Source organism: Theropithecus gelada, chromosome 3 (assembly GCF_003255815.1).
Source record: "Theropithecus gelada isolate Dixy chromosome 3, Tgel_1.0, whole genome shotgun sequence".
In the NCBI taxonomy this organism is placed as follows: Eukaryota; Metazoa; Chordata; class Mammalia; order Primates; family Cercopithecidae; genus Theropithecus; species Theropithecus gelada.
Genome location: NC_037670.1, coordinates 9,113,916 through 9,140,882, shown reverse-complemented (window position 1 = coordinate 9,140,882; position 26,967 = coordinate 9,113,916). Strand labels below are relative to the sequence as shown.

Below are 26,967 nucleotides of genomic sequence, written 5' to 3'. Positions count from 1 at the left end.
TTTTGTAGAGACAGGGTCTTGCTATGTTGCCCACGCTGGTCTCAAACTCCTGGCCTCAAGCGATCCTCTTACCTTGGCCTCCCAAAGCATTGGGATTACAGGCATGAACCCCATTCCTAGGCAGCACTTGATTCCTGTTCCAAGATCTGGGAAAATCTGACCCGAAGAAAGCTTTGCTCTAAGACCTCCTTGGCCTTGTTGGGGCCAGACGTGGACTGAGGTTTCAGAGGAAGCAGTGGAGTGGCAGGAGCCAGGTAAAGGTGGGGAATCTCTTGTGGCAATCGGGTCCCCATGGTAACTTGGCCCCCACCCTGTGGCATCTGTGAGGTCACCCTGCTTTTCCCAGCCAGAGGAGGAGTGGGAGGCCAGACATGGAGGCCGTTCCTCCAGTCAGATCCAGCCTTTTGGGGATTCTGTTGCAGGTTATAAGGCTCACAGTGCTGGTGAGTGGGGGCTGGGGGTAAGTAGGGTGGGGACGACACACCAGGCTCTTTACAAAGTCACCTCAGAGCTGCCGGACCCAAGCCCTGCCTGTCCCATCCAGTGGAACTAGGTAGCTGCCTGCCTTCCAGAATAATCTGACAGCTCCCAGAAGCCCCACTCCAAACTACAGTGCTGAAATTTTCTTTTCTTTTCTTTATTTAGAGACAGGGTCTCGCTCTATCACCCAGCCTGGAGTGCAGTGGTGCCGGCTCAGCTCATTACAGCCTCCAACTCCCGGTCTCCAGCAATCCTCCCCCTTCAGCCTCCAAGTAGCTGGGATTATAGGTGTGCACCACTACGCCCGACTAATTTTTGTATTTTGTATAGATGGTGTCTCACTATGTTGCCCAGGCTGGTCTCCAACTCTTGGCCTCACATGATCCTCCTACCTCAGCTTCCCGAGGGGCTGGGATGACAGGCGTGAACCACCGCACCTGGCAGAGTTTTCTCTATTGAGGGTCCCTCCTATGGGTGGATCATTGTTTTTCCCATATATATATATATATATATATATATATATATATTTTTTTTTTTTTTTGAGACAGAGTCTCGCTCTGTCGCCCAGGCTGGAGTGCAGTGGTGCGATCTCGGCTCGCTGCAAGCTCCGCCTCCCGGGTTCAAGAAGTTCTCCTGCCTCAGCCTCCCAAGTAGCTGGGATTACAGGCGGCTGCCAGCACGCCTGGATAATTTATTTTTTATTTATTTTTATTTTTAGTAGAGACCCTGTTAGCTAGGATGGTCTCGATCTCCTGACCTTGTGATCTGCCCACCTTGGCTTCCCAAAGCGCTAGGATTATAGGCATGAGCCACTGTGCCCGGCCCATTCATCTTTTGTTTTTTTGTTTGTTTGTTTTTTTTGAGATGGACTCTTGCCCTGTCGCTCGGGCTGCAGTGTAATGGCATGATTTTGGCTCACTGCAATCTCTGCCTCCAGTTCAAGCGATTCTCCTGCCTTAGCCTCCCAAGTAGCTGGGATTATAGGCGCCTACCACCATACTGACTAATATTTTGTATTTTTAGTAGAGACAGGGTTTCTCCAGGTTGGCCAGGCTGGTCTCACACTCCTGACCTCGTGATCCACCCACCTCGGCCTCCCAAAGTGCTCGGATTACAGGCGTGAGCCATCGTGCCCGGCCATTCATCTTTTTTAAACATACAAATGCTTGCGGTTGGGGTCACAGCTCAGTCACACTTAGGAGGCCGAGGTGGGAGGATAGATTGAACCTGGGAGGCCAAGGCTGTAGTGAGCCACGATCATATAACAGGGTGCAGTTGAGAAAGACAGACACCATTAGATTTGCATCTCGGGTCCGGGCGCGGTGGCTCACGCCTGTAATCCCAGCACTTTGGGAGGCCGAGGCGGGCAGATCACCTGAGGTCAGGAGTTCGAGACCAGCCTGACTAACATGAAGAAACCTCATCTCTACTAAAAATACACAATTAGCCAGGCATGGTGGTGCATGCCTGTAATCCCAACTACTTGGGAGGCTGAGGCAGGAGAATCGCTTCAACGGAGGAGGCGGAGGTTGCCATAAGTCGAGATCACACCACTGCACTCCAGCCTGGGCAACAAGAGTGAAACTCTGTCTCAGGAAAAAAAAAAAAAAAAAAAGATTTGCATCTCGGCTGTTTCACTCTCTAGCTGTGTGACTTTGGGCAAATCACTTCACCACTCTGAACCCCCGTTTCCTCTCCTATAGAAATGATCTTGTGGGATCACGTGGGATAGCATAGATTTCCCTCCTCCCTGGTCTCAGCACCATAACCTGGGAGGTCCTATTTCCTACCTCTACCCTCATTCTTCTCCCTGCTGGACCCTTTGGTCTCAGCATAGCTCCACCCTCCATGCCCCAAGCTCTGCAAATCCAGCCCATGAGTGGGGGGCTTGCAGCCAATCTCAGATGGTGTGCCTGTGGACACAGGGATGGGGGTCCAGATGGGTGGATTGGTGTCACTCAAGGGCTGGGGGCTTTCCAGCTCTGATGAAGGATCTTTCAACTCCAGGACTCAAGAACAGCTTTCCCCCACCTCACCCCAGTCCTGCACGCTTCATCTCAGTGAATGGGAGACCCCATTGTCCAACTCGCCACCCAGATCAGAAAATCTTTTTTTTTTTTTTTTTTTTTTTGAGACGGAGTCTCACTCTGTTACCCAGGCTGGAGTGCAGTGGCACGATCTTGGCAAACCGCCACCTCCATCTCCTGGGTTCAAGCGATTCTCCTGCCTCAACCTCCCAAGTAGCTGGGATTACAGGCGTGCACCATCATGCCCAGCTAACTTTTGTAGTTTTTTTTTTTTTTTTGAGACGGAGTCTCACTCTGTCGCCCAGGCTGGAGTGCAGCAGTGGGATCTTGGCTCACTGCAAGCTCCACCTCCCCTGGGTTCATGCCATTCTCCTGCCTCAGCCTCTTGAATAGCTGGGACTACAGGCATCTGCCACCATGCCTGGTTAATTTTTTCCATTTTTAGTAGAGATGGGGTTTCACCAGGTTGTCCAGGCTGGTCTCGAACTCTTGACCTCAGGTGATCCACCTGCCTCGGCCTCCCAGAGTGCTGGGATTACAGGCGTGAGGCACTGTGTCCGGCCGAAAATCTGAAGTCTTTCTGGGTCCCTCTCCTTCACCCTTCTCATTAGGTCTGTCATGAATTCTGTGGCCCCTGCCCCACGTCTCTCACGCCTCCCTGCCCCCAGTGGCATTGTCCTTTGCCCCAGCAGCCCTCCTGATGCCAGAGGACAACTGGTGCAGAGGCAAAGCCCAGCTACTTAGAAGAAGACAAGTAACCTGGGTTCAAAGCCCACAAGATTGGGGCAGGGGATCCTCACATGGTAATAATAGCCACGCAACCTCCTTCAGTCTGGAGTATTGTAAATAATCATTTAAATCCAATGGAGGCCAGGTGTAGTGGCTCACGCCTGCAATCCCAGCACTTAGGGAGGCTGAGACAGAACGATTGCTTGAGGTCAGGAGTTCGAGACCAGCCTGGATAACATAGCAAGACTAGGCCGGGCGCGGTGGCTCACGCCTGTAATCTCAGCACTTTGGGAGGCCGAGACGGGCGGATCACGAGGTCAGAAGATCGAGACCATCCTGGCTAATATGGTGAAACCCCGTCTCTACTAAAAAATGCAAAAAACTAGCCGGGCGAGGTGGCGGGCGCCTGTAGTCCCAGCTACTCGGGAGGCTGAGGCAGGAGAATGGCGTAAGCCCGGGAGGCGGAGCTTGCAGTGAGCTGAGATCGCACCACTGCACTCCAGCCTGGGCGACAGAGCGAGACTCCGTCTCAAAAAAAAAAAAAAAAAAAAATTAGCTGAATGTAGTGACATGCACCTATAGCTCCAGCTACTTGGAAGGCTAATGAGGGGAGGATTGCTTGAGCTAGGAGTTCAAGACCAGCCAGGCATAATAGAACGACTCAATTTCTTAAAAAAAAAAAAAAAAATTAGCCAGGTATGGTGGCATGCACTTGTGGTCTCAACTTTTTGGGAGGCTGAGATGGGAGGATTGCTTAAGTGTGGGAGGTCAAGACTGCAGTGAGCTATGAGGACGTCACTGCACCCCAGCCTGGACAACAGAGTGAGATCCTGTTTCTTAAAAAAAAAAAAAAAAAAAAAAAATCCAAATCCAATGGAAAGGAACCCAAATATAATATGAAACACCTTCTAATGTTCCCTTCTCAGAAGGGAGTCCTTCAAAGTGGACAGAGTTCATCCTTGCACATATAGGGAGCTGAGGCCTTTGGGTGGGGATCTGACTCAAGGTGGTCCAGCAGCTTCACCTCTACAATAAAAGTGGGGATCCTGGCCAGGTGTAGTGGCTCACGCCTGTAATTCCAGCACTTTGGGAGACCGAGGTGAGTAGATCGCCTAAGGTCAGGAGTTCAAGACCAGCCTGACCAAGATGGTGAAACTCCATCTCTACTAAAAATAGAAAAACTAGCCAGGTGTGGTGGTGGGCATCTGTAATCCCAGCTACTCAGGAGGCTGAAGCAGGAGAATCACCCAAACCCGGGAAATGGAGGTTGCAGTGAGCTGAGATAGTACCATTGCATTCCAGCCTGGGCAACAAGAGTGAAATTCCGTCTCAAAAAAAAAAAAAAAAGTGGGGTTCCTGCCCCAGGAGGGTGATGATGGGTGATGATTGTCTCTCTCTCTTCTCCGGCAGCTGGTTCAGAACCGAGATCACCTCTATAATTTCCTGCTCCTCAAGATCAACCTCTTCAACCACTGGGTATCAGGGCTGGCCCAGGAGGCCCGGGGGTCCTGTAACTGGCAGGCCCACCTACCCCTGGGAGCTGCAGCCTGCCCGCTGGGCCAGGCTTTCCGGGCTGGGCTGGCTCTGATCCAGGTCCCCGTGTGGCTCGTGCTACAGGGACCCAGGCTGATGTGGGCTGGCATGTGGGGCGGCACCAGGGCCCTGGGCCTGGCCTTGCTCAGTGCCTGGGAGCAGCTGGGCCTGTCTGTGGCCATCTGGACAGACCTATTTTTGTCATGTCTGCACGGCCTGATGTTGGTGGCCTTGCTCCTGGTGATAGTGACCTGGAGGGTGTGTCAGAAGGCCCACTGCTTCCGACCGGACAGGCAGCTCAGTAAGGTGGGTGGTTTCGGGGTGAGACTGGGGTGTGGAGGGCAAACCTGGGGTGTTGTGTGTGACCAGGGCTGGTTGGGCTTGTGTGGGGGAGCCACAGCCAAGCAGTGTAACCCTGTGAGCTCCTAAGGGCCACCCGCCCATCTGTCTCCCTGTTCCAGGCCTTGCAAATGAACTGCGTGGTGAGGAAGCTCCTGGCACAGCTGAGACGTCTGTATTGGTGGGTGGAGACTATGACTGCCCTCACCTCCTGGCACCTGGCCTATCTCATCACCTGGACCACCTGCCTGGCCTCCCACCTGCTGCAGGCTGCCTTTGAACACACGGCCCAGCTGGCCCAGGCCCAGGAGGTTGAACCCCAGGAGGTCTCAGGGTCTTCCTTGCTGCCCTCACTATCTGGGTCCTCGGACTCGGAGTCTGGACTAGTTTTGTCAGAGCAAGAAACTCCCAGAGCATAAATGTATCCCCATCTGCCTCTCCTGGTCTGGCCTGGCCTACGGTCTCACTCCCTCTTCCCTAATGGGGCTGGAGAGACGTTGTGTGAATGACGTGCATGTGTGTGCGTGCATGTGAGCCCAGGACTGCCTCTGGGAAGGAAATTACATTCTGTCAGCATCTTCTATGGGCCAGATATCAACCATCTCAGACAATTTACTCATAATCGGGTTTAAATCTCCTAGCAACACAGGCATCAGGTTTGATTAGCACCATTTACAGCTGAGAAAATTGAGCCTCAGAAGGTTGAACTTTCCCAAGGTCACAGTCTGTCAAGGGCAGAACCAGCACTGGGTCTCTAGATTTTTTGTTTCTCAGAATCCTTAACTTTCTCTAGGTGCGTGCCCCTGATTCTCAGAAGTATTGGTGCCCAGGGTTTTAGGGGAGATGGGCAGTTAGAGACTTTGGCCTCTGGGGGGTGCCAGGGCCTCACATTTCAGAGATTTAGAAACTTCCTTTGAGAAACAGTTGTGAGCCAGGCTTCAAGGAACCCATTCATTCATGCACTTGGCCACTCATCCATCCACCTATCCACCTGCCACAAAGGCATCCACAGAACCATCCATCCACCCACCCACCAATCCATTCATCCACTCATCCATTCACCTGCCCATCTACCCACACATCCATCCATCCATCCCTCCACCCATGCATCCATCCACTCATCCACTCATCCATCCATCCATCCATCCATCCATCCATCCATCCATCCATCCATCATCCACCCACCAACCCACACATTCATCCATCCATCCCTCCAACCACCCACCCACTGATCCATTTATCCATCCACCCATCCATCCACCCAACCACCCATCCATTCACCCACCCATCTACCTACCCATTTAATCACCCATTCATCTATGCATTCATCCAACCATTCGTGCATCCATCCACCCGTCCACCCATCCATCCATCCATCCATCCATCCATCCATCCATCCATCCATCCACCCATCCATCCATCCATCCACCCATACATCCACATACCCACCCATCCATCCATCTACCCACCCACTGATCCATTTACCCATCCATTTATCCACCCACCCACACATCCATTCACCCGCCCGTCTACCTACTCATCCACTCACCCATTCATCTACCCATTCATCAACCCATTCATGCATCTATCTATCCACCTACCCACCCGCCCATCCATCCACCCATTCATCCATCCATCCATCTATCCAACCAGTGATCCATTTACCCATCCATCTATCCACCCACCCACCCACCTATCCATTCACCCACCCATCTGTCTACGCATCCACTCACCCATTCATTTACCCATTCATCAACCCATTTATGCATCCATCCATCCACCCACTCACCCATCCACCCACCCACCCATCCACCCATCCATCCACCCATCTATCCATCCATTCATCCATCCATCCATCTACCCATCCACTGATCCATTTACCCATCCATCCATCCATCCATCCATCCATCCATCCATCCATCCATCTATCCATCTACCCATCCACTGATCCATTTACCCATCCATCCACCCAACCACCCATCCATTCACCCCCCCATCTGCCTACCCATCCACTCACCCATTCATCCACCCATTCATGCATCCATTCATGCATCCATCCATCCATCCATCCATCCACCCACCCACCCACCCATCCATTCATTCGCAGAACCAACCGCACTCACCCACCCAGTCTGTTGAAGAGCCATCTGTCTCCCTGGGGAAAGGGGAAACCTATCCAGTATCTCAGCACTCCTCTAACCTGTGAGTAAGGACACAGGGTCCTGTTGCAGGGGTGGCTTATGCTGCTGTGCCAGCTCAGGCTGTGGTGCTTCCCATCCCCACGACTCAGCCTTCAGGTGAGTGATTCTGCTGAGAGGGGAAGGGATGGTTTCTCGAGTGTTTGCAGTCACCTCTCACCCACTCCCAAGCCAGAGGGTGGTGGTGTGAACGTGGCCCTTCTCCACTCAGGTTCCCAGCTCAGTGAGGGCCCAGGGTAGATGTGGGGTGAACTTCCAGACCCTTCCTCCAAGTCTGAGCAGCAAGCCTGTCCTGCCCTAGGAGGTACATCTGAGAGGTCCCATCTGGCCAACGAGGCAGAACATGTACCCGGAAGGACCTATAAGCGCCTGGTCAGAGGGGTAACACGACTGGAATTCTAGGACATACACACAACTTTCAAGGAAGCATGAATGCAGGAATAGGTGATGTCAGCCCATTGCTGAGGTGGGGACTGGAGGAAAAGAGGAGGCCCCAGAACAGTCTGGGGCCAAGGTGGGGACAGACAAGGATGTGGCCCAAGCCCCCTGGAGAAGATCCGGGCTTGGGGACAGAAGCTTGGATTCTGTGCTTCTGCCTCTGCCCTGCCGAGGTCATTGGGTGTGATCTTGGATGAGGCTGTCTTTGCCTGCTCTGGGCTTTGGTTCCCATGTCTGTGCAATGCGGGATGGGTGGGGTGATCCCCGATAAGGGAGTCAGCATTTGGTTTGTTTTTGTTTTGTTTTTTGAGACAGGGTCTCAGGCTGGAGTGTGGTGGCGTGATCTTGGCTCACTGCAGCCTCCGCCTCCCGGGTTCAAACGATTCTTGTGGTTCTGTCTTCGAGTAGCTGGGACTATGTGTGTGCGCCACCATGCCCGGCTAATTTTTGTATTTTTAGTAGAGACGGGGTTTTACCATATTGGCCAGGCTGGTCTCAAACTCCTGACCTCAGGTGATCTGCCCACCTTGGTCTCCCAAAGTGCTGGGATTACACGTGTGAGCCACTGTGCCTGGCCGAGAGTCAGCATTTGGGGTTCCTCGATGCCAGGCCTTGTTTCTGAATGCCCAGATAGGAGGTGGGGTGGGGCAGGAGAGGAGCAGGCCCTCTGTCTACGCAGCCTGCCTATAAGGCCCTACACTGGCTGACTTCTGGCTCCCTGAATCCCCTGTCCTGGAGTTATTGCTGCTTTTGCAGTCTCTTCTAGGATTTGAAGTCTTCCTGGCCTTCCAAGGTCCCTGGCATCCTGGGGAAAAGGGAGAAGGCCAGAATCTCCCCTCAGCTGCCACTCACAATGGTAGGCACAGCAGAGGCCTTGGGATCAGAGAGCCTTGGGTTTGGATGCTGGATCCACAACCTCTCGGCTGTGTAACCTTTGGCGAGTTACTGAACCCTGAGAGCCTCAGTTTCCCCTCCTGTGATCAGGGTATAATCACAGCACCCCAGATGTCACAGGGCTGTTGCCTGGTCTGTGCACGTGCGGTCCCCACTCAGGGCAGCTATGGGAGGCTCTTGGAACCCCATTCCCTGGCTCCCCATTTCCCAGGCCTGCCGCCTTCCCAGGGACTGCAGCTTCTGAGGCCTGGGGTGGGAGTAGTCAGTCCGTCTGTCTCAGGCCTGTGAGCATGGAGGGGCCCTGGCCTGCTGGAGGAAAACAAGTGGTGGCCGGTGTCGGGGGGTGGAGGGGGCACGGGCAGGGTGGGGGGAGCTGGCTGCAAGGCCGGCCAGCAGCTTCACGCAATCTGTCTGCTATGCAGTCCCGGGCCTGGCCTGTATTTATTTATGCTGAGCGTGTATTTATATCAGTCCCTTTTTCATTAATAGGGCAGGAAATGGCTGGAATTGTTACATACCTGGCGGGCCAGGGGTCCCGCTTCGCCAAGACACACAAGGCCCTGGCTGCCCCACTATGGTTGTAAGGGGCCCCCTCCTCAGTCTGCCCGCAGGCCCCGGCCCGAGTTCCTGGCCCTTCCCTGACCCCCCTTTGTTCTGAGACCTTCTCTACCTCCCAGAGCTCCTGGAACCCACATTCCCTGGAGAGGGGTTCATCTGCAGGCCTCTCCCTGTCCCCCAGTTCATCCTGACCTCATCCCAACCCCAGGAAAGGCTGCGGTGTTGGGGGCTGTCAAAGTGCACACTGGAGGATGGGGGAGGGGCTGGCAAAGTCCACCCAGAGCAGCAGGAGCTTAGGGGAGAGATCAGGGTCGGGAGGGTTTGGGGATGGGATCCCGGCGCCCAGGATGGGGGGACTGGACAGAAGAGGAAATGAGGGGATACATAATAAGAGGGTTCTCCTGAGCAGGTCCCATCCTGGAGCTTCGCTCTCTACCAAGCCCAGTCCCATCATGTAAGCATGGGTGGCCTTTGTCACCTGGGACCTGCCTAGCCCACCAGAGGGGTCTCTGTGTCTATCACCAGCCGCCCTACTGCCCCAGGCCTGGCAGGGGATGGGGGGCTCACTTCTGTCCTTCCTCCCCGCTCCCTGGTCTGCACGCTGGGTTCAGCACCGAGCCAGCGCCTCTCTCCAGGCCCCAGCTCTTGGGCTCAGGCCCCAGGTGGGGCTGCCAGAGCTGAGAGGCGCGGCCCCTTCCCCAGAGCGCTCGCCTGACATAACCTATTAGTGCTTCTCGCCTCAATCCAGCTCCCCCAGCCAGCCTCCCCACCCAGGCCAGACTGTGCCGGTCCTGTTGTCTCTCTCCTGAGCTGCTTTGTCCCGACAGGGTGAGAAGGAGCTGGCAAGATGCCCGATGGCCCCAAGAGTAGCTGTGCCTGTTCGCCTGTCCCCTGCTAGGCTGCCCTGTGGTCAGGTGGACTTGATCGTTGACCTTGACCAGTGACCGCTGTGGCTATGATGACTTCCTGTCTCAGGGTCCAGAGCTGGGGCCGCTGGACAGTCATGGGACTGAAACTTAGAGGACAAGGGGCTTTCCTGCATTCCTGCCCTGTGCCTGGGTCTCTGCCTTCTCAGCTGCACTTTTTTTTTTTTTTTTTTGGAGACAGAGTCTTGCACTGTCCCCAGGCTGGAGTGCAGGGATATGATCTCGGCTCACTGCAACCTCTGCCTCCTGGGTCCAAGCAATTCTCATGCTTCAGCCTCTCAAGTAGCTGGGATTACAGGCACGTGCCACCATGCCCGGCTAATTTTTGTATTTTTAGTAGAGACGGGGTTTCGCCATGTTGGCCAGGCTGGTCTCGAACTCCTGGCCTCAGGTGATCCGCCCACCTCGGCCTCTCAAACTACTGGGATTACAGGCATGAGCCACCGTGCCTGGACTCTCGGTTGCACTTCTAGGGGCCGATGGAGGGTGCTGGGAAGAGGCTGCAGACCTTGGGCAGCTGTTGGTATTGAGAAGGGGGCTGCTAGGAGATTTGGGGTTCTCTAGGATGGAGCCCTCTGCGTGGCAGGAGGGGGAGGCTACAGGGTCTCAGGACCATGCTGGGGGCTAATGCAGGGGTCTCTGGCCTTCCCCAGCTGCTCCCCATATCTGTGCTAGATGGGTGAGGATGGCTGGGCACCCGGGAAGCCGTCGTGTCTGGGATCCCTCTGGAGGCTTTCTCCAGCGTCCCCGTCCAGTGCTTGCTTAGCAGTGGTAGTGCCTTCTCTTCCTTCACCCCTCTTTGCCTTTGACCACCTTGGCTTGGGGTTGGGGGCTTGAGACCCCAAAAGTGCCTGGGATTGGGGGGTCAGTGGCAGCCCCAAGTCCTCCAGCTAGCGGGGCTCTTGCACTCTCTGGATGGACCAGGAGGAGGCTGAGGGGTGGGGCCCCCAGGACAAGGCTGGATTCTTTGAGATCCCCCTGGGGCAGGACTGTGTCCCCTGGGAATTCTCCTCCACCGTGAGTGCAGCCCCTCCTCCCACTGCTTGGCCAGGGCTGTCCAGATTACTTAATTGTGAGTGTCTGAGAGTGTCTGTGTGGGTTAGGGAGAGGAAGGCATTTCCCCAGACCCCTCATCTGCAGCTGCCTGTGGCTGGAGGGACCCCAGACTCTCTACTCCTGTTGGGGGTCCTGCCTGTCCCTGGCTTGTGTGGCATTGGGCAGGTCCCTGGGCTCTGTCCCTGTTCCTGCCATGAGGGTGCCTGTGGGCTCTGCCAGCTTCTGAGCCTGAGTGAACCTTGAACCCCTCTTAGCCTAGGGGCCAGTAAGCGTGGATTGGGGTGCTGGAGAAGGGCCCGATGGGGGAGCCCCTGGGCCTGGGTGCTGCAGCTGGGCCCTGCAGCTTCGCCTGCATGCATCTGGATCTGTGTCCCGCCCCTCACCCCAGGCCCACATCTGGAGACCAAAACCAGCTAGCCGGCTAAACATAGAGCATCTGGGCCCCGAAGAGCCTGTTCCCAGGTTAACGCGGCCCATCTGGGCCCCTCGCAGCAGCTCCGCCCCGTCTCCACGGCAGAATGCTGGCTGCACATCTGGACAGCTGGGGCCCTGTGGTCACCCCGCCTCTTCCCGTGCCTAGCTGGGTCTGGAGCCGGTGCTGCCTGGGTTCCCTGTCCTGAGGCAGGGTCCTGTGCGCAGAGGGCTCATGCGGCTTCTCCTGGGTGCTGCCTGGGGAACAGCTTAGTTTAGACATAATCTGGACACATGTCCCCTGCCAGGGGTGGTGACAGTTGTCACTCTGCACCAACACACCTGGCAGCCCCTTGGCAGCACTTGAAAAAGCCTCTGAGCCCCCCTGGATCGCCTGGTTGCCCACGGCCTCCTGGGATGCCTCAGGCACAGCAGGGGGTGCCACCAACTGTTGGAGGGCGGGGCACTGCACTGGGTCCCCATCACGAAACTCACTTCACACAACCAGCCCTGCTGTCCCTTCCCAGGAATCCTCTCTTCTCCTCCCTCCTTCCCTGCCGACACCCGTGCTCGGCAGGGGAGAGGCTGGATGTCCCCCCAGGGGCCCCAGACTCAGAGAAGAAAGCCTGAGGATGAGGTCACCCAAGGGCATCTGGAAGAAATGGACATCTCAGGCACAAAGGACTGCCTGGGCAAAGACACCCATGGGAACTGCCTGGTGGTGGCCTGGACAGGTTCCTCTTCAGTGGGGTTGTAGGCCCCTCTGACCTCACTAGAGACATGTGAGCTAAAGCACGCGAGCTAAAAGCATGTGGGAGTCTTAAGTCACAATTGTGGTAGTGAGCTCCCCGTCATGGAGGGATCCAAGCTGGTGGGACGGCTCTTTGTCAGGAACATGGCAATGGCAGAAGTTATTCTTTTTTTTTTTTTTTTTTTTTTTGAGATGGAGTCTGGCTCTGTTGCCCAGGCTGGAGTGCAGTGGCCAGATCTCAGCTCACTGCAAGCTCCGCCTCCCAGGTTCATGCCATTCTCCTGCCTCAGCCTCCTGAGTAGCTGGGACTACAGGCGCCCGCCACCTCGCCCGGCTAGTTTTTTTTTGTATTTTTTAGTAGAGACGGGGTTTCACCGTGTTAGCCAGGATGGTCTCGATCTCCTGACCTCGTGATCCACCCGTCTCGGCCTCCCAAAGTGCTGGGATTACAGGCTTGAGCCACCGCGCCCGGCCCAGAAGTTATTCTTTTCTTTTCTTTCTTTCTTTTTTTTTTTTTTAAGATGGAGTCTCACTCTTGTCGCCCAGGCTGGAGTGCAATGGCACTATCTCGGCTCACTGCAGCCTCTGCCTCCCAGGTTCAAGCAATTCTCCTGCCTCAGCCTCCAGAGTAGCTGGGATTACAGGCATATGCCACCACGCCTGGTTAATTTTTTGTAGAGACAGGGTTTCACCATGTTGGCCAGGCTGGTCTTGAACTCCTGACCTCAGGTGATCTGCCTGCCTCGACCTCCCAAAGTGCTAGGATTACAGGCGTGAGCCACCGAACCCGGCCGAGGTTATTCTTGCAAGGAGCCTGAGGCTGTGTGAGGCAACCTCCTAGCACTACGCTAAAGCCTTGTAACTCCAAGATTCAAGGATTCTGTAATGCTGCCTTCCAGATTCTCAGTCTCCTAGGATAGGGGATGTGAATAGCCTTGGGATGGAGGCCGGAGATTTGGCGTGCAGGGTTGGGGTGAGTGGAGGTAAGGAGGGAAGCAGGGGACGGCCACAGCCCGTGGCCTGGAACTAGGGACCTTGCTGCCTGCTTGCCCGAATGGTCTCAGCTCTGGTGCTGGCCCAGCCTCCGAGACCTGGGGTGTGTTTGCAGAGCCTGGCAATCCTGCATCCTGTGGTCAGGCTTTATCGAGGCATCATTGGCTCTGATTGAAAGAAGTTCTTTATTGTTTTAGCCTGCAGCCCGGAGGCCTGGAGCAACAGGCAATTCAAACCACAGAGCCCCATGCCTTCTCCTGTACCTCCTTACCCATGGAAAATTTGAGTCAGCAAACATGCAGGATGAAGACACAAATAAAAAATAATGAGGGCTAGCATTTATTAAATATTCGCTATGGGCCAGATACTGTTCTGAGGGCTTTGCTTGTATTAACTTGTTCCAGTCTCCCTGGGAGGGAGGCACTGTTGTTACCATTTAACCCATTTTACAGATGGGGAACCTGAGGCTTAAGTTCTGCTTGGTTATTGGGTAGCAGAGCTGGGATGCAAACTGGGAAGTCTGGCTCCAAAGTCTGTGTCCCCCACGTCCTTTTGTTAGACAAGGTCTCTCTTGCCCAGCTAGAGTGCAGTGGCATGATCATGGCTCACTGCAGTCTTGAACTTCTGGGCTCAAGCAATCCTCCTGCCTCAGCTTCCTAATTAGCTGGGACTACAGGTGCAAGCTGCCACACCTGGCGTGCATATATATATATATATATGATTTTTTTAAAGAGATGGAATCTCTTGGCTGGATGCGGTGGCTTATGCCTGTAATCCCAGCAAGCACTTTGGGAGGCTGAGGTGGGCAGATCGCTTGAGCTCAGGAGTTCAAGACCAGCCTGGGCAACATGGTGAAACTCCTAAAGATACAAAAATTAGCTAGGTGTGGTGGTGGGTGCCTGTAGCGACAGCTACTTAGGAGACTGAGGCAGGAGAATCACTTGAACCTGGGAGGCAAAGGTTGCAGCAAGCCGAGATCACACCTCTGCACTCCAGCCTGGGTGACAGAGTGAGACTCCATCTCAAAAACAAAAACAAAAACAAAAAAAACAGTAGAGATGGGGTCTCACTATGTTGCCCAGGCTGGTCTCAAATTCCTGGACTTAAGTGATCCTCCTGCCTTGGCCTCCCAAAGTGCTGGGATTACAGGTATGAACCACCATGCCTGGCCAAATCTGTGTCCTTGACCACTGCTCCTTCAAACTCTCTGAAAGTTGGGGTGGGGTGGGGGAGACAGAAAGAGCAGAGACAGGGGTAGACAGAGCCAGACAGCGAGAGGGATGGCATTGAGGCCCTCAGAGGTGATGTCCTTGGGCTCTGCCCAGGAGGAGAAGCAGAACTGGCTGAGTTATCAGGGCCATCTGTCCTATCTCCCCCAGGCCATCAGACGAGGTGTCCAGGTGTGGAAGGGCAGTGCCCTGCCTTATCAAGCCTTCCAAAGTCAAACAAAGAAGGGCTTTGCATGATCTGGTCCCGATGGCCAGGGATGGAGCTGGGTTCCCCTGGCTCTTCTAAAGGGTGGGAGTTTGGGGCTGCGGAGGGCCAAGAGGTCAACCTTGGAGAACCCACCCACTGTGGCCCAGTCTCCTGGGGGAACAGCTGATCCTGAGGTGAGGGTGCTGCCTGGGATTCAAACCAGAGGGTCTGACTTCAAAGCCTGTGTACCTCCACACTTTGTTTTGTTTTGAGATGGAATTTCACTCTTGTTGCCCAGGCTAGAGTGAAGTGGTGTGATCTTGGCTCACTGCAACTTCCACCTCCCGGGTTTAAGCAATTCTTCTGCCTCAGCCTCCGGAGTAGCTGGGATTATCGGCACGCGCCACCACGCCTGGCTGATTTTTGTATTTTTAGTAGAGACGGGGTTTCACCATGTTGCTCAGGTTGGTCTCAAACTCTTGACCTCAGGTGATCTACCTGCCTCAGCCTCCCAAAGTGTTGGGATTACAGGCGTTAGCCACTGTGCCCGGCCCACGCCTTTATTATTTTTTTTTTTCCTGAGACAGGGTCTTGCTCTGTTGCCCAGGCTGGAGTGCAGTGGTGTAGTCATAGCTCACTGCAGCCTCAAACTCCTAGGCTCAAGCGATTCTCCCACCTCAGCCTCCCGAGTAGCTGGGACTATAGGTGCACATCACCATGCCTGTCTAATTTTTAAATTTTTATAGAGATGGGGTCCTGCTATGTTGCCCAGGGCTAGTCTCAAACCCCTGGGCTCAAGTGATCCTCTCATCTCAGTCTCCTGAGTACCTGGGGCTAAAGGTATGTGCCACCACACCTGGCTAATTGTTTTTATGATCACCAGGGCTTCCAAGACTGGGGTTAGGGGTCTCCGCTGGTGTGTGTGAGGGGGCTTCCCTCTGTGTCTGTAGCTGTCTGACCTGCTAGGGGACCTACAGAGACAGAACGAGCAGAAAGCACCGGGCCCTTGGCATCATCCTTGGACCACCCTGATGGACCTTCCCATCTCATCCCATCAGCAGGTATGCTCTAGCAACTTCTCTCATCACCCAGAGTCCCCAACCTTCTCTAGGAAGCATGAGAGGTGCTCTTCACGAGGCCTTTCCTTCGTGCCAGGCACACAGAGGGGACTTCTACATGATGTGATAACCCACATACTCCCCACAACACCCTTGGCTGGAAGGCCCCGGTGTCATCCCCATTTTACAGATGAGGAAACTGAGGCTCAGAGAGGCAAAGTCATGTATCTACATAGCTGAGAAGTGGCAGAGCTGGGACTCCAGTGCAGGTGACTTCATCACCTCAGGGCTGTGTTGAGGTTGGCAAAGGGACGTCCCATTAGAGGGGATGGGAAGGGCTGCCGGGAGGGGACTCCAGGAGGCATCGGAGTCTTTATCGAACATGGGGACAGGACCTCTGGTTTTGCTAACTATGCAGTGATCCTGTAGTTTCCATGGTGGAGCGGCCACACGGCTGCAGGTACATTTGGTGACAGGTGCCCTAGCCCATCCCAGCCATGTGTGTGCCAATCTCCCGAGCCTTTAGTTTAGCCAAGGTTGGCATTTCCCAAGGGGAACTTCAGCTGGGGACCAAGCAGAGCCCCCTGCCCTCCGATTCCATTGGTGTGTCTCTGTGGTGCTGCCCCACTGAGCCCCTAATTCACACCTCGACCAGGAGGGCTGAGAGGCAACCTTCCACATTCCCCAAACTCCAGGTGTGGGATCAGGCTTCCCAGAGCCTTGGCGTGATGTCCCTGTGCCTCAGCTGGGCTCAACCTGGCCTGTGGGGGCTGGCCCAGGGCCGAGGGCAGCGGAGGGGATCGGCAGTGCTGGGAGAACAGTGGAGTGGAGGGAGCAGAAACTCTCTGGGTAGCAAGAGCAGGGGAGGAGGCCAGGCCAGCGGGGCTTTCCATACAGGCTGGGTCCTGGGGCCCCTGGGGCAGGGGGCAGAGGCGGGGAGAAAGGGGGCGCCCCGGCCATGCTTCCTGTGTGCTTTTGAGGTGCTCTGGCCAGGCCCTGCATGGGGAGACTGAGTCAGGAAGGACCAACATGGGCCCTGTCTTGAGGTCCTAGGGGCCTGGCTCTCCCTGGGGAGCTGTGGCCTGACGGGGCCAGTGGAGACGGTTTTTTTCTTTTTCTTTTTTCTCTTTTTTTTTTGAGACAGAGTCTTGCTCTGTCACTCAGGCTGGAGTTCAGTGGCACGATCTTGGCTCACTGCAACCTACGCTTCCCAGGTTTAAGAGATTCTTGTGCCGCAGCTCTCCAGGTAGCTGGGATTACAGGCATGTACCACCACACTCAGCTAATTTTTGTATTTTTATTAGAGACGGGGTTTCACCATGTTGGCCAGGCTGGTCTCGAACTCCTGACCTCAGGTGATCTGCCTGCCTCGACCTCCCAAAGTGCTGGGATTACAGTCATGAGCCACCATGCCTGGCCTCTTTATTTTTCTTTTTTTCTTTTTGGAAACAGGGTCTTATTCTGTCACCCAGACTGGAGTGCAGTGGTATGATCATAGTTCACTGCAGCTTCCAACTCCTGAGCTCAAGTGATCCTCTGGCCTCAGCCTCCTGAGTAGCTAGGACTACAGGTACATACCACCAGGCCCGGCTAATTTTTTTTTTTTTTTTGGTAGAGATGCAGTCTTGCTATATTGCCCAGGCTGGTCTTGAACTCTTGGCCTCAAGTGATCCTCCCACCTTGGCCTCCCAAAGTGCTGTGATTCTGGGAAGTCTAAGATTAACTTGACTTTACACTGTTGAACTTGGCATGAGAAGGAAGCTGCTGGTTCAGCCCCTGGGCAGGGAGTTGGGGTGATGGGTTCAGTACCCCTGCCTGGTGCTGGACAGAAGGCTCTGGTTTTACCGCCAGCCAGTCTGGCTACCCCCACAGTCTCTCAGGGTGGCCCTTCCTGGTCCCTCGCCTGCCCCTGAGGGCCTGAGTACAGATGAGCAACCCAGGTCAGTCTGAGTCATCTTTGATGTCCCTTGCTATGGTCCTAAGGCACATGTCTGGCAGTGTTTAAGGGCCACTTGCCCTGTTCCACCCCTGGTCCCCAGGAGCGTGTATCTCTGGGCCTCGGTGCTGTGGTTGGTCACCCCGGAGGATGTGTCCTGCCTGAGTCCTGTGAGATGGGAGACTAGTTCTCAAAGCAGCCTTGAACACCTGTGTCCCTGCAGCCGCGCTCACTTGGGGATTGTCACACATGATACCAATGGACAAGATGGAAAGACTCAGCCTTGTTCTAGGTACCCAGGATGGGTCGAGTTTCTGGATGTGACTTTTTTTCTTCTTCTTCTTTTTTTTTTTTTTTTTTTAAGTCGGAGTCTCGCTCTTGTTGCCCAGGCTGGCGTGCAATGGTGTGATCTTGGTTCACGGCAACCTCTGCCTCCCTGATTCAAGCCATTCTCCTGCCTCAGCCTCCAGAGTAGCCAGGATTGCAGGTGCCCGCCACCATGCCTTGCTAATTTTTCCTATTTTTAGTAGAGACGGGATTTCACCATGTTGGCCAGGCTGGTCTCGAACTCCTGGCCTCAGATGATCTGCCCACTTCTGCCTCCCAAAGTGCTGGGATTACAGGTGTGAGCCACCGTGCCCGGCCTGGATGTGACTTTTGACTATCAAATCAGTAGCCCTGTTACCCTAGGCTCGCTCCCCATCCCAGCAGCCCCTGGCCTCACAGCGGGTGCTTCTCTTTCCCTCTGGGAGCTGCCGCTCTGTGGGTCCTGCTGCCACCAGCCTGCAAGGGCATGGTTCCTCCCCTCATCCCAACCCGGGGAGGTGGCTTCAGGAGTGGCTACCACCATTCACATCTGGGGAAGGAGGGAAGGAGATGATGGGAGGTGGGGCTCAGGGAGGTGGGGCCTGTCCACCTTCTGGTGTGCCCTGGGGTGGGGGTTTCAGGGAACCCTGCCTTCCTTTCCTTCCTGGGCTCAGCTGAGAGGGATGGGTGCAAAGGGCTTTTGTCATTTTCTCAACCCACAAACACTTCCGGATGCCTCCTCTGTGCTGTTCACAGATTCCAGTGCCTGGGATCACTCATACCCTGCCTCTGCCTCAGTTTCCCCCTCGGAAGAGTGGAGCTGGCTTTGAGAGGGTGATAGACCTTTCAGCTCTTGCTCGAGTGAAGTCCACCTCTTGCCCCATCACACGTGACCCACCCACATCCCCAAAGTTGCAGGGCTCCCTGAGCTGGTCTTGGTCCCAAGCCGTGACTATGTCACTCTTTCCCCGCCTGGGGCCAGCAAGCCCAGCTCTGGCCCCTCCCCGACACCCCAAGGGGACTTGTTACAAACAGTAAGAGAGGGTCTCGTGGCATCACTTCCAGAGGGAGCAAATTCTCCCAGACAAACCCAGCCCATCAACAAACCGGCAACCAAAACAACGAGGCAGATTACGAAACCCAGATCGAGGGAAAGAGGCCACTCCGAGCCTTTCTCCAGGACAGGGGGTGGTGAAATTGGGCCAGGCCTGTGGGTCACAGCCTGCCTGGCCTGGACTATTTTTGTACCGTCTGGGGGGTGGGGGCTGATGAAATCCCAGCTGCATTTCACCAAAACACTTTCCCCTTAAGCCCGGGCTCCATGTGGTTCAAATTCATTGTCACTTAACTCATCACTCAAAGCTCTGAGCCGCAGCCCTCCCCCTCCAAGAAAAAGACGAAAACACACAGTCGCTGGCACGCGGGCAAGGTGGGCGTGAGGGGCCGTGACAAACAGACTGACTGTCTTGACCTTAGCCGCCCCTGGCCTCCTGCTCTCCATCTTCCTGGCCCCTTCCACCTCATGCTTGATGTCCCCAAAGGTTAAGACGGTCCGAGCTCCACTAGGATTGAGTTGGAAGCCTGGGTGGGGTGGGCAGTCATTGTTTGACTGTTTCACTGGTTCTCCCTCCCCTCCACACCCCGCTGCTGGAAACGGGAAGTTGACATGTCCCAAAGGTCAATGCACACGATTGCCCGGAGGTCATCCTCTGGGAGTGTCCATGTATTTGTGTTTGTGCCCATGAGCCAGGAGAAGCCGATCTTCTCTTAGCCCGTGTTGCTTTTCTCAATGGTCTGTTGGCTCACAGCTGATGTTCATCACCTCAGGGCTGTGTTGAGGTTGGCAAAGGGACTTCCCGTCGGAGAGGAAGGGAAGGGCTGCCGGGAGGGGACCCTGGAGGGCATTGGAGTCTTTATCGAATATGGGGACAGGACCTCCGGTTTTGCAAACTAGCACTGATCCTATAGTTTCCATGGTAGGGCGGCCACACAGCTGCAGGTGCATTTGGTGACAGGCCCCCTAACCTGTCTCAGCCATGTGTGTGCCAATCTCCCAAGCCTTTAGTTTAGCCAAGGTTGGCATTTCCCAGGGGGAACTTCAGCTGGGGACCAAGCAGAGCCCCCTGCCCTCCGATTCCATTGGTGTGTCTCTTTCCTCCATTAGACCGTGGGTCTCTCCAGGGCAGCGTTTAGCTGACCCACACTGGATCTCCAGTGCCCAATGCTAGGCTTGGCACAGAACCCAAGAGCAGCAAATGCTTGTGGAATGAATTAATACATTTTTCAAATCAAGTCAAAGTGCTATTTTCATTATCTTTAGGCCAGATTAAATTCAGAGCCACAGCTCTCCAGAAAAATACTGGCAATCTTGCTTTTGCATATTTCACGGTCAAGGAGAGAACTCCTTTTCTGAATTAGCCAGGAAGGCAAGCCCGGGTCCCTAGAGAAAGGCAACCCCTGAGCTTTTCTCCTCTTGCCCACCTTGGGACGCCTGTGACCCCTTTGGCTCTGATAACCCCTTGCTGGGCTGCCCCTCCGGCCTTGATCCCTGGTTTGCAGACCGAGGGAGCAGAAGGGTGGAGCCCTACGAGTTTGCTTTCCTGGGCAGGGTCAAGCAGTTCCTGATGCGGCAAAGTTGTTTGGGTGCAAACATTTCCCTGTATTGTCTAGCTTCAGAAGGCAGCCAAGAGTCTAAGCAGGCGGGAGGGAGCTGAGGCAAGAGTTTTTTTCCTCCCCTCCACTCCAAAGAGGACAGGAGCCTCCAAGCCCCCAGGTGGGGGGTTAAGGGGTCGTCTCACACCCTAGGCAGATGCAGAAGAGCAAGGAGAGGACAGAATCAGGGGAGGGGGGGTGGACAGATGTCAGATGTCCTGCGGTGCAGAGCTAGGGAGTCAGGTGTAGACAGAGGAGCTGGTCTGAAAATTCAAGTCCAACCAGAGGACCAGGCTGTACCTTCCCCTGGGCATGCTGGGAGATGCCCGTCATTCCCTTGCTGGCTGGGTGCACCAGCCTACCCGAGGCTGTCTCTTAGACAGCTAAGGAATCTTGCCCCTTCTCTGAGGTTTCTGCTCAATGACACCTTTTCTGGGGACAGTGGCTCTGAAGATGGGGGCTTCCGGAGGTTGAGAGAGGCTGAGCCTTCATGGATCTCCAGTATCTCCTGCCTTCTATGCCTCTTTAGCAAGATGCTTCTCCAACTCCTGTTTTTCCTCCTCGGAACTCTGGAAGGATGCCCTCTGCATTTTGGATGTGCTTCCCAAGTGATGCTCCCTCGACTATTACTTTGGGACGGGGAGAAGCTTCTGGGTCCAAGAAGCCTAGGAAACACAAAGTCAGACAGGCTATGATCTTGCAGGACTTATCAGTGCCTTGAATTATTTTTTATTTTTTATTTTTATTTATTTTTTTAGAGACAGGGTCTTGCTCTATCACCCAGGCTGGAATGAAGTGGTGGGATTATAGCAAACTGCAGCCTGGAATTCCTGGGCTCAAGCCATCCTCCTGCCTCAGCCTTCAGAGTAGCTGGGAGTACAGGTGCATGCCGCCATGCCTGGCTATCTTGAATTGTTAATAGCGGCTTTGAAATACAAAAATTAGCTGGGCGTGGTGGTGGGTGCCTGTTATCCCAGCTACCCGGGAAGTTAAGGGAAAATTACTTGAACCCGGGAGGTGGAGGTTGCAGTGAGCTGAGATCGTACCACTGCACTCCAGCCTGGGTGACTCTGTCTTTAAATACATACATACATACATACATACATACATACATACATAAAATAGAAGGGACCCTGGTGCACAGTGTTTGCTGGACCTATGTGACACCAAAGTCATTTTTCCCCATGGGTTCTGTTTCAGGACATCTTCTGGGCCACACAGGTCGAGAGGATACCTCGGGAACTACTGGACCTGAAATGTCAAATCACCCTGCAGAGGTGTCAACTCTAAGTGAAGACGCTTCTTTTTTATGTTGAGTGAAACCCCTTTCAGTACGGGGTGGAGCTGGCCACATGAGGTTTCCTGGTGTCGTGCAAGCATGGAGATCTGGCCACACTGTTTGTCTTCTCTTCCTTGGCCCAGAAGGGAGATGAGCCGGCAGGTGGATAAAACAAGGAGGTTGAGGGTGGACGCGGTGGCTCACGCCTGTAATCCCAGCACTTTGGGAGGGAAAGGTGGGCGGATCACTTGAGGTCAAGAGTTCGAGACTAGCCTGGCCAACATGGTGAAACCCCCATCTCTACTAAAAATACAAAAATTAGCCAGGTGGTTGGGCGCCTGTAATTCCAGCTACTGGGGAGGCTGAGGCAGAAGACTTGCTTGAACCTGGGAGGTGGAGGTTGCAGTGAGCCAAGATTGCACCACTGCACTCCAGCCTGGGCGACAGAGCGAGACTCTGTCTCAAAGAAAAAGAAAAACAGAATAAAGCAAAAGGAAGTTAAGACAGACCTTGTCCATCTCTCTAATTTATTCTGGAGACAGGAGCCACAGTTAAGTCACAGGAGGCCAAGGCTGGGTAAGACCCAGGCAGCTGGGAAAGCCAAGAGGACTGTAGGCATCACGTTGCTCTGAAGTTCTGGAAAGGGCAATGCCAGCTTCAGGAGAGACCTGACTCAAAGGTCAGATTCAGGCCAGGTGCCGTGGCTCATGCTTGTAAACCCAGCACTTTGGGAGGTCGAAGCTGGTGGATCATGATGTCAAGAGATCGAGACCATCCTGGCCAACATGGTGAAACCCTGTCTCTACTAAAAATACAAAAATTAGCCGAGCGTGGTGGAGTGTGCCTGTAGTCCCAGTTATTCAGGAGGCTGACGCAGGAGAATCGCTTGAACCCAGGAGGTAGAGGTTGCAGTGAGCCGAGATCACGCCAGTGCACTCTAGCCTGGCAACAGAGTGAGACTCCGTCTCAAAAAAAAAAAAAAAAAAAAAAAAGGCCAGATTCAGGGATGAGTTCACAAGATTCAGACCATGCTGGGTTCTCACCCTGCAGCTTCTGGTCCCCTCCCTGCAGAAGAAGTCCCCGGACCCCACTGCTGGGCTCAGCTCTGTCCTAGCCCCTGAGGTTCAGCCTGATCTTAGGAGATTTCTGAAGGAGCCAAGTTCAACGTTCAGGGGCCTGGCAACCCGAGCTTGGGTCCTTTTTTTTTTTTTTTTTTTTTTTTTTTAAAGATGGAGCCTCGCTCTGTTGCCCAGGCTGGAGTGCAGTGGCGCAATCTTGGCTCACTGCAAGCTCCGCCTCCCAGGTTCACGCCATTCTCCTGCCTCATCCTCCCAAGTAGCTGGGACTACAGGCGCCCGCCACCATGCCTGGCTAATTGTTTTGTATTTTTAGTAGAGACAGGGTTTCACCGTGTTAGCCAGGATGGTCTCGATCTCCTGATCTCATGAACCGCCCACCTTGGCCTTCCAAAGTGATGGGATTACAGGCGTGAGCCACTGCGCCCAGCCTGTTCGTTTGTTTTTGAGATGGAGTCTCGCTCTGTTGCCCAGGTTGAGAGTGCAGTGGTGCAATCTGGGCTCACTGTAATCTCTACCTCCTGGGTTCAAATAATTCTTTTGCCTCAGCCTCCTGAGTAACTGGGGTTACAGGCATGTGCCACCACGCCCAGCTAATTTTTGTGTTTTTAGTAGAGATGGGGTGTCACCATGTTGGCAGGTTGGTTTCAAACTCCTGGGCTCACCTCAGCCTCCCAAAGTGCTGGGATTACAGGATTACAGGCATGAGTCCCCAGTCCCAGACTGTTGTCACTACCTCCTATTGGCTTGGTAGACCACCTCCTCCCATCAGCTTTCACTGGGCCTCTTTGAGTCTGGCTCAGGCCCCACCTGCTGGGTGGGCTCTTGGCAGGTGAAGTTGCTGAGACCTGCTCTGTCTCTGAGGGAGTCAGCTGTCAGTCTTTCTCTGTTCCAGTCTGTAGCTCTCAACTATCCACAGGGCTTGGACACCAGATGGACAAGAAGAAACCATTCTACTCAAGTCTGGGGATAAGACTGGGCTCTCTTAAAACCCATTCACTCACTTATTCGTTCATTCAACTTTCTTTCTTTCTTTCTTTCTTTCTTTCTTTCTTTCTTTCTTTCTTTCTTTCTTTCTTTCTTTCTTTCTTTTCTTTCTTTCTTTCATCTGTCTTTCTTTCTTCTTTTTCTTTCTCTCTCCTTCCTTCCTTCCTCTCTCTCCTTCTTTCCTCTTTCTTTCCTTTTTCTTTCTTTCTCTTTCTTTCTCTTTCTTTCTCTCTCTCCTTCCTTCCTTCCTTTCTCTCCTTCTTTCCTCTTTCTTTCCTTTCTCTCTTTCCTTCTTTCCTTCTTTCTTTTTTCTTCCTTCCTCTCCTTCTTTCCTCTTTCTTTCTGTCTCTCTTTCTTTCTCTCCTTCCTTCCTTCCTTCCTCTCCTTCTTTCCTCCCTTTCCTCTTTCTTTCTCTCTCTCTTTCTTCTTTTTCTTTCTCTCCTTCTTTCCTTCCTTCCTTCCTCTCCTTCTTTCCTTCCTTCCTCTCCTTCTTTCCTCTTTCTTTCTCTCTCTTTCTTTCTTCTTCTTTCTCTCCTTCCTTCTTCCTTCCTTCCTCTCTCTCCTTCTTCCCTCTTTCTTTCCTTTCCTTCCTTCCTTCCTTCCTTCCTTTCTTCTCAGTCTCACTCTGTCACCTAGGCTGGAGTGCAGTGGCTTAATCTCAGCTCATTGCTCACTCCGCCTCCTGAGCTCAAAATATTCTCCTGCTTCAGCCTTCTGAGTAGCTGGGACTACAGGCATGTGCCACCATGCCTGGCTAATTTTTGTATTTTTAGTAGAGATGGATTTTCTCCATGTTTCCCAGGCCGGTCTTGAACTCTTGGCCAAGGCTTCAAGTGATCCACCTGCATCAGCCTCCCAAAGTGCTGGAATTATAGGCACTAGCCACCATGCCTGGCCTCTTTTTTATTTTTTCTTTTCTTTCTTTTTTTTTTTTTTAAAATAGAGACAGGGTCTCACTCAGTCACCCAGGCTGGAGTGATAGCTCACTGCAATCTCTACCTTCCAGGCTCAAGTAATCCTCCCGCCACAACTTCCTAAGTAGCTGAGAGAACAGGTATGCACCACCAGGCCTGGCTAATTTTTAAAATTTTTTGTAGAGATGGGGGTCTCACTATGTTGCCCAGGCTGGTCTCAAACTCCCAGCCTCAGGTGATCCTCTGGCCTCAGCCTCCTGATGTGTTAGGATTACAGGTGTGAACCACCATGCCTGGCCTGTTATTATTTCTATGGACATATGTTGAGTTCTAAGTCAGTAGTTCTCAAACCTGAATGCGCGTGATAATCTCCTAGAAGGCTTGTTAAAACAGACCACTGAGGCTAGGAATGGCGGCTCAATCCCAGCACTTTGGAAGGCTGAGGTGGGAGGATGGCTTGAGGCCAGGAGTTTGAGGCCAGTCTGGGCAACATAGAGAGACCCTGTCTCTACAAGCTATTAAAAAAATTAGCCAAGTATGGTGCATGCCTGTAGCCCCAGCTGCTCGGGAGGCTGAGGCAGGAGGACTGCTTGAGCCCAGGAGTTTGAGGCTGCAGTGAGCTATGATTGCACCACTGCACTCCAGCCTGGAAGACAGAGCAAGACCCTGTCTCCAAAACAAAAGCTACAAAAACATAAAACTGACCACCGGGTGTCATTTCCAGAGTTTCTGATCCAGTAGGTCTGGGCTGGGACTGATAATTTGCCTTTCTAACAAGTTTCCAGGTGATATGGAGCTACTGGTCTGGGGCCACACTTGAGAACTGATCTCAGTCATTATCAGCTATTAACACCCGTGTGTGGATTAGCTTATCAGACCATGGAAACCAAAGACTTCCTCCCACAAGGGAGGTCTGGACAGAGTAAGGCTTGTGGAAGGACCAGGGCCTTGGGGGTGAGAGAGGAAACATTGCCAAGAAGCAGACAGAGGCCCAGAGGGCTGTCTAGGGGCATAGAGGACAGGCTTTGTCTTTTTCCTAGGCTGGGCAGGACCCCAGAGGTTAGGCTCTGGGACAGGAGGGAGGCGGGCAGGCCTGGGGAAGTCTGGGCAGCTTGTGCTGAGCAGAGGCTGGGATCGGGCCGCTGGCCCGGTGCACCTGACCGGCGGGGCTGGGAACAATGGCTGGGCCGGCGCGGCCTGGCTTGCTGCCCCCGTTCATCTCAGTTTTCCTTCCCAGCTCGGATCTTCCCCGGCTCTCCTCATTCGCTCCCTCTCCGGCGGCCCATCCTGTCCGCTGGCCCCCAGACAGCACATTCCTTCATGCTGATCTCTTCCCGGCGGCTGCGAGTGCACGTTCTCACAGCGAGGCGGGGACTGGGGCCAGGGACTGGGGCCATGAGGAAGGGGGGCTCAGGTGGCCTTCCTGGGGGCCCTGGCCCCATGTCTGGAGACCAGAGGGCACCTGGATGGGAAGGAGGAGTAGCCCCTCAGGCTCAGAGTCCCCCAGGACCCAGCTAGCCCTGAGAATTTGGACCATTTTCCCTCCAGTCCTTCATCTCCTGATATTAGGAGGTCGGGGGTCCTGCACTACTAAGCCTCCTAGCCCTGTGCCCTGGTGTGGTGGCTGCATTGGCTGTATCCTCTGCAGAGCATGGTCCCTGTCCAGTAGGCTCAGGACATGTTCTGCTTCTCTTGGGGTCAGTGGCCCAATGCCAGGCTTTCCTTGGTCCCATCTGGGCCAGGACCTTCCCCTGGGTCCGTCTCTCTTCCTTGCAAGACCCTTCTGCAGCAGCATGGGAGGATCCAGGCCCCCTCTGCCAGCCTTTCGTTCATCCACATAGAGGCAGGCAGGCTGTGCAGCCCCCACCCCACAATTTGATAAGCCTGAGCCTGGGGGGCGGGGCTGGCCAAGGTGACAGCACATGAGTGGCCTGTATCCTCTCTTCGTCTCCGGTACCTGGTGGCCCTAGTCCTGCTGGCAGCAGAGGGGATGGGCTCGTGTCTACTGTC

The 26,967-nt window shown here is 54.1% G+C and overlaps 1 protein-coding gene across 1 annotated transcript; it reads left to right on the top strand.

The window, feature by feature from the left end:
• The first annotated feature begins 341 nt into the window (after positions 1-341).
• TMEM270 (transmembrane protein 270) lies at positions 342-5,544 on the top strand. The gene is made up of 3 exons (XM_025378523.1): positions 342-443; positions 4,647-5,075; positions 5,231-5,544. Exons 1-3 carry the CDS (start codon positions 372-374, stop codon positions 5,525-5,527), a joined length of 798 nt encoding a protein of 265 aa, XP_025234308.1. The 5' UTR covers positions 342-371; the 3' UTR covers positions 5,528-5,544.
• The last annotated feature ends 21,423 nt before the right edge of the window (positions 5,545-26,967 follow it).

Bases quoted from the DNA above. Each gene is read 5' to 3' on its own strand.
- TMEM270 (XM_025378523.1), top strand. From the start codon at position 372: ATGGAGGCCGTTCCTCCAGTCAGATCCAGCCTTTTGGGGATTCTGTTG. The intron at 444-4,646 runs GTGAGTGGGGGC...CTTCTCCGGCAG, and splicing joins TTATAAGGCTCACAGTGCTG to CTGGTTCAGAACCGAGATCA. The intron at 5,076-5,230 runs GTGGGTGGTTTC...TCCCTGTTCCAG, and splicing joins CGGACAGGCAGCTCAGTAAG to GCCTTGCAAATGAACTGCGT.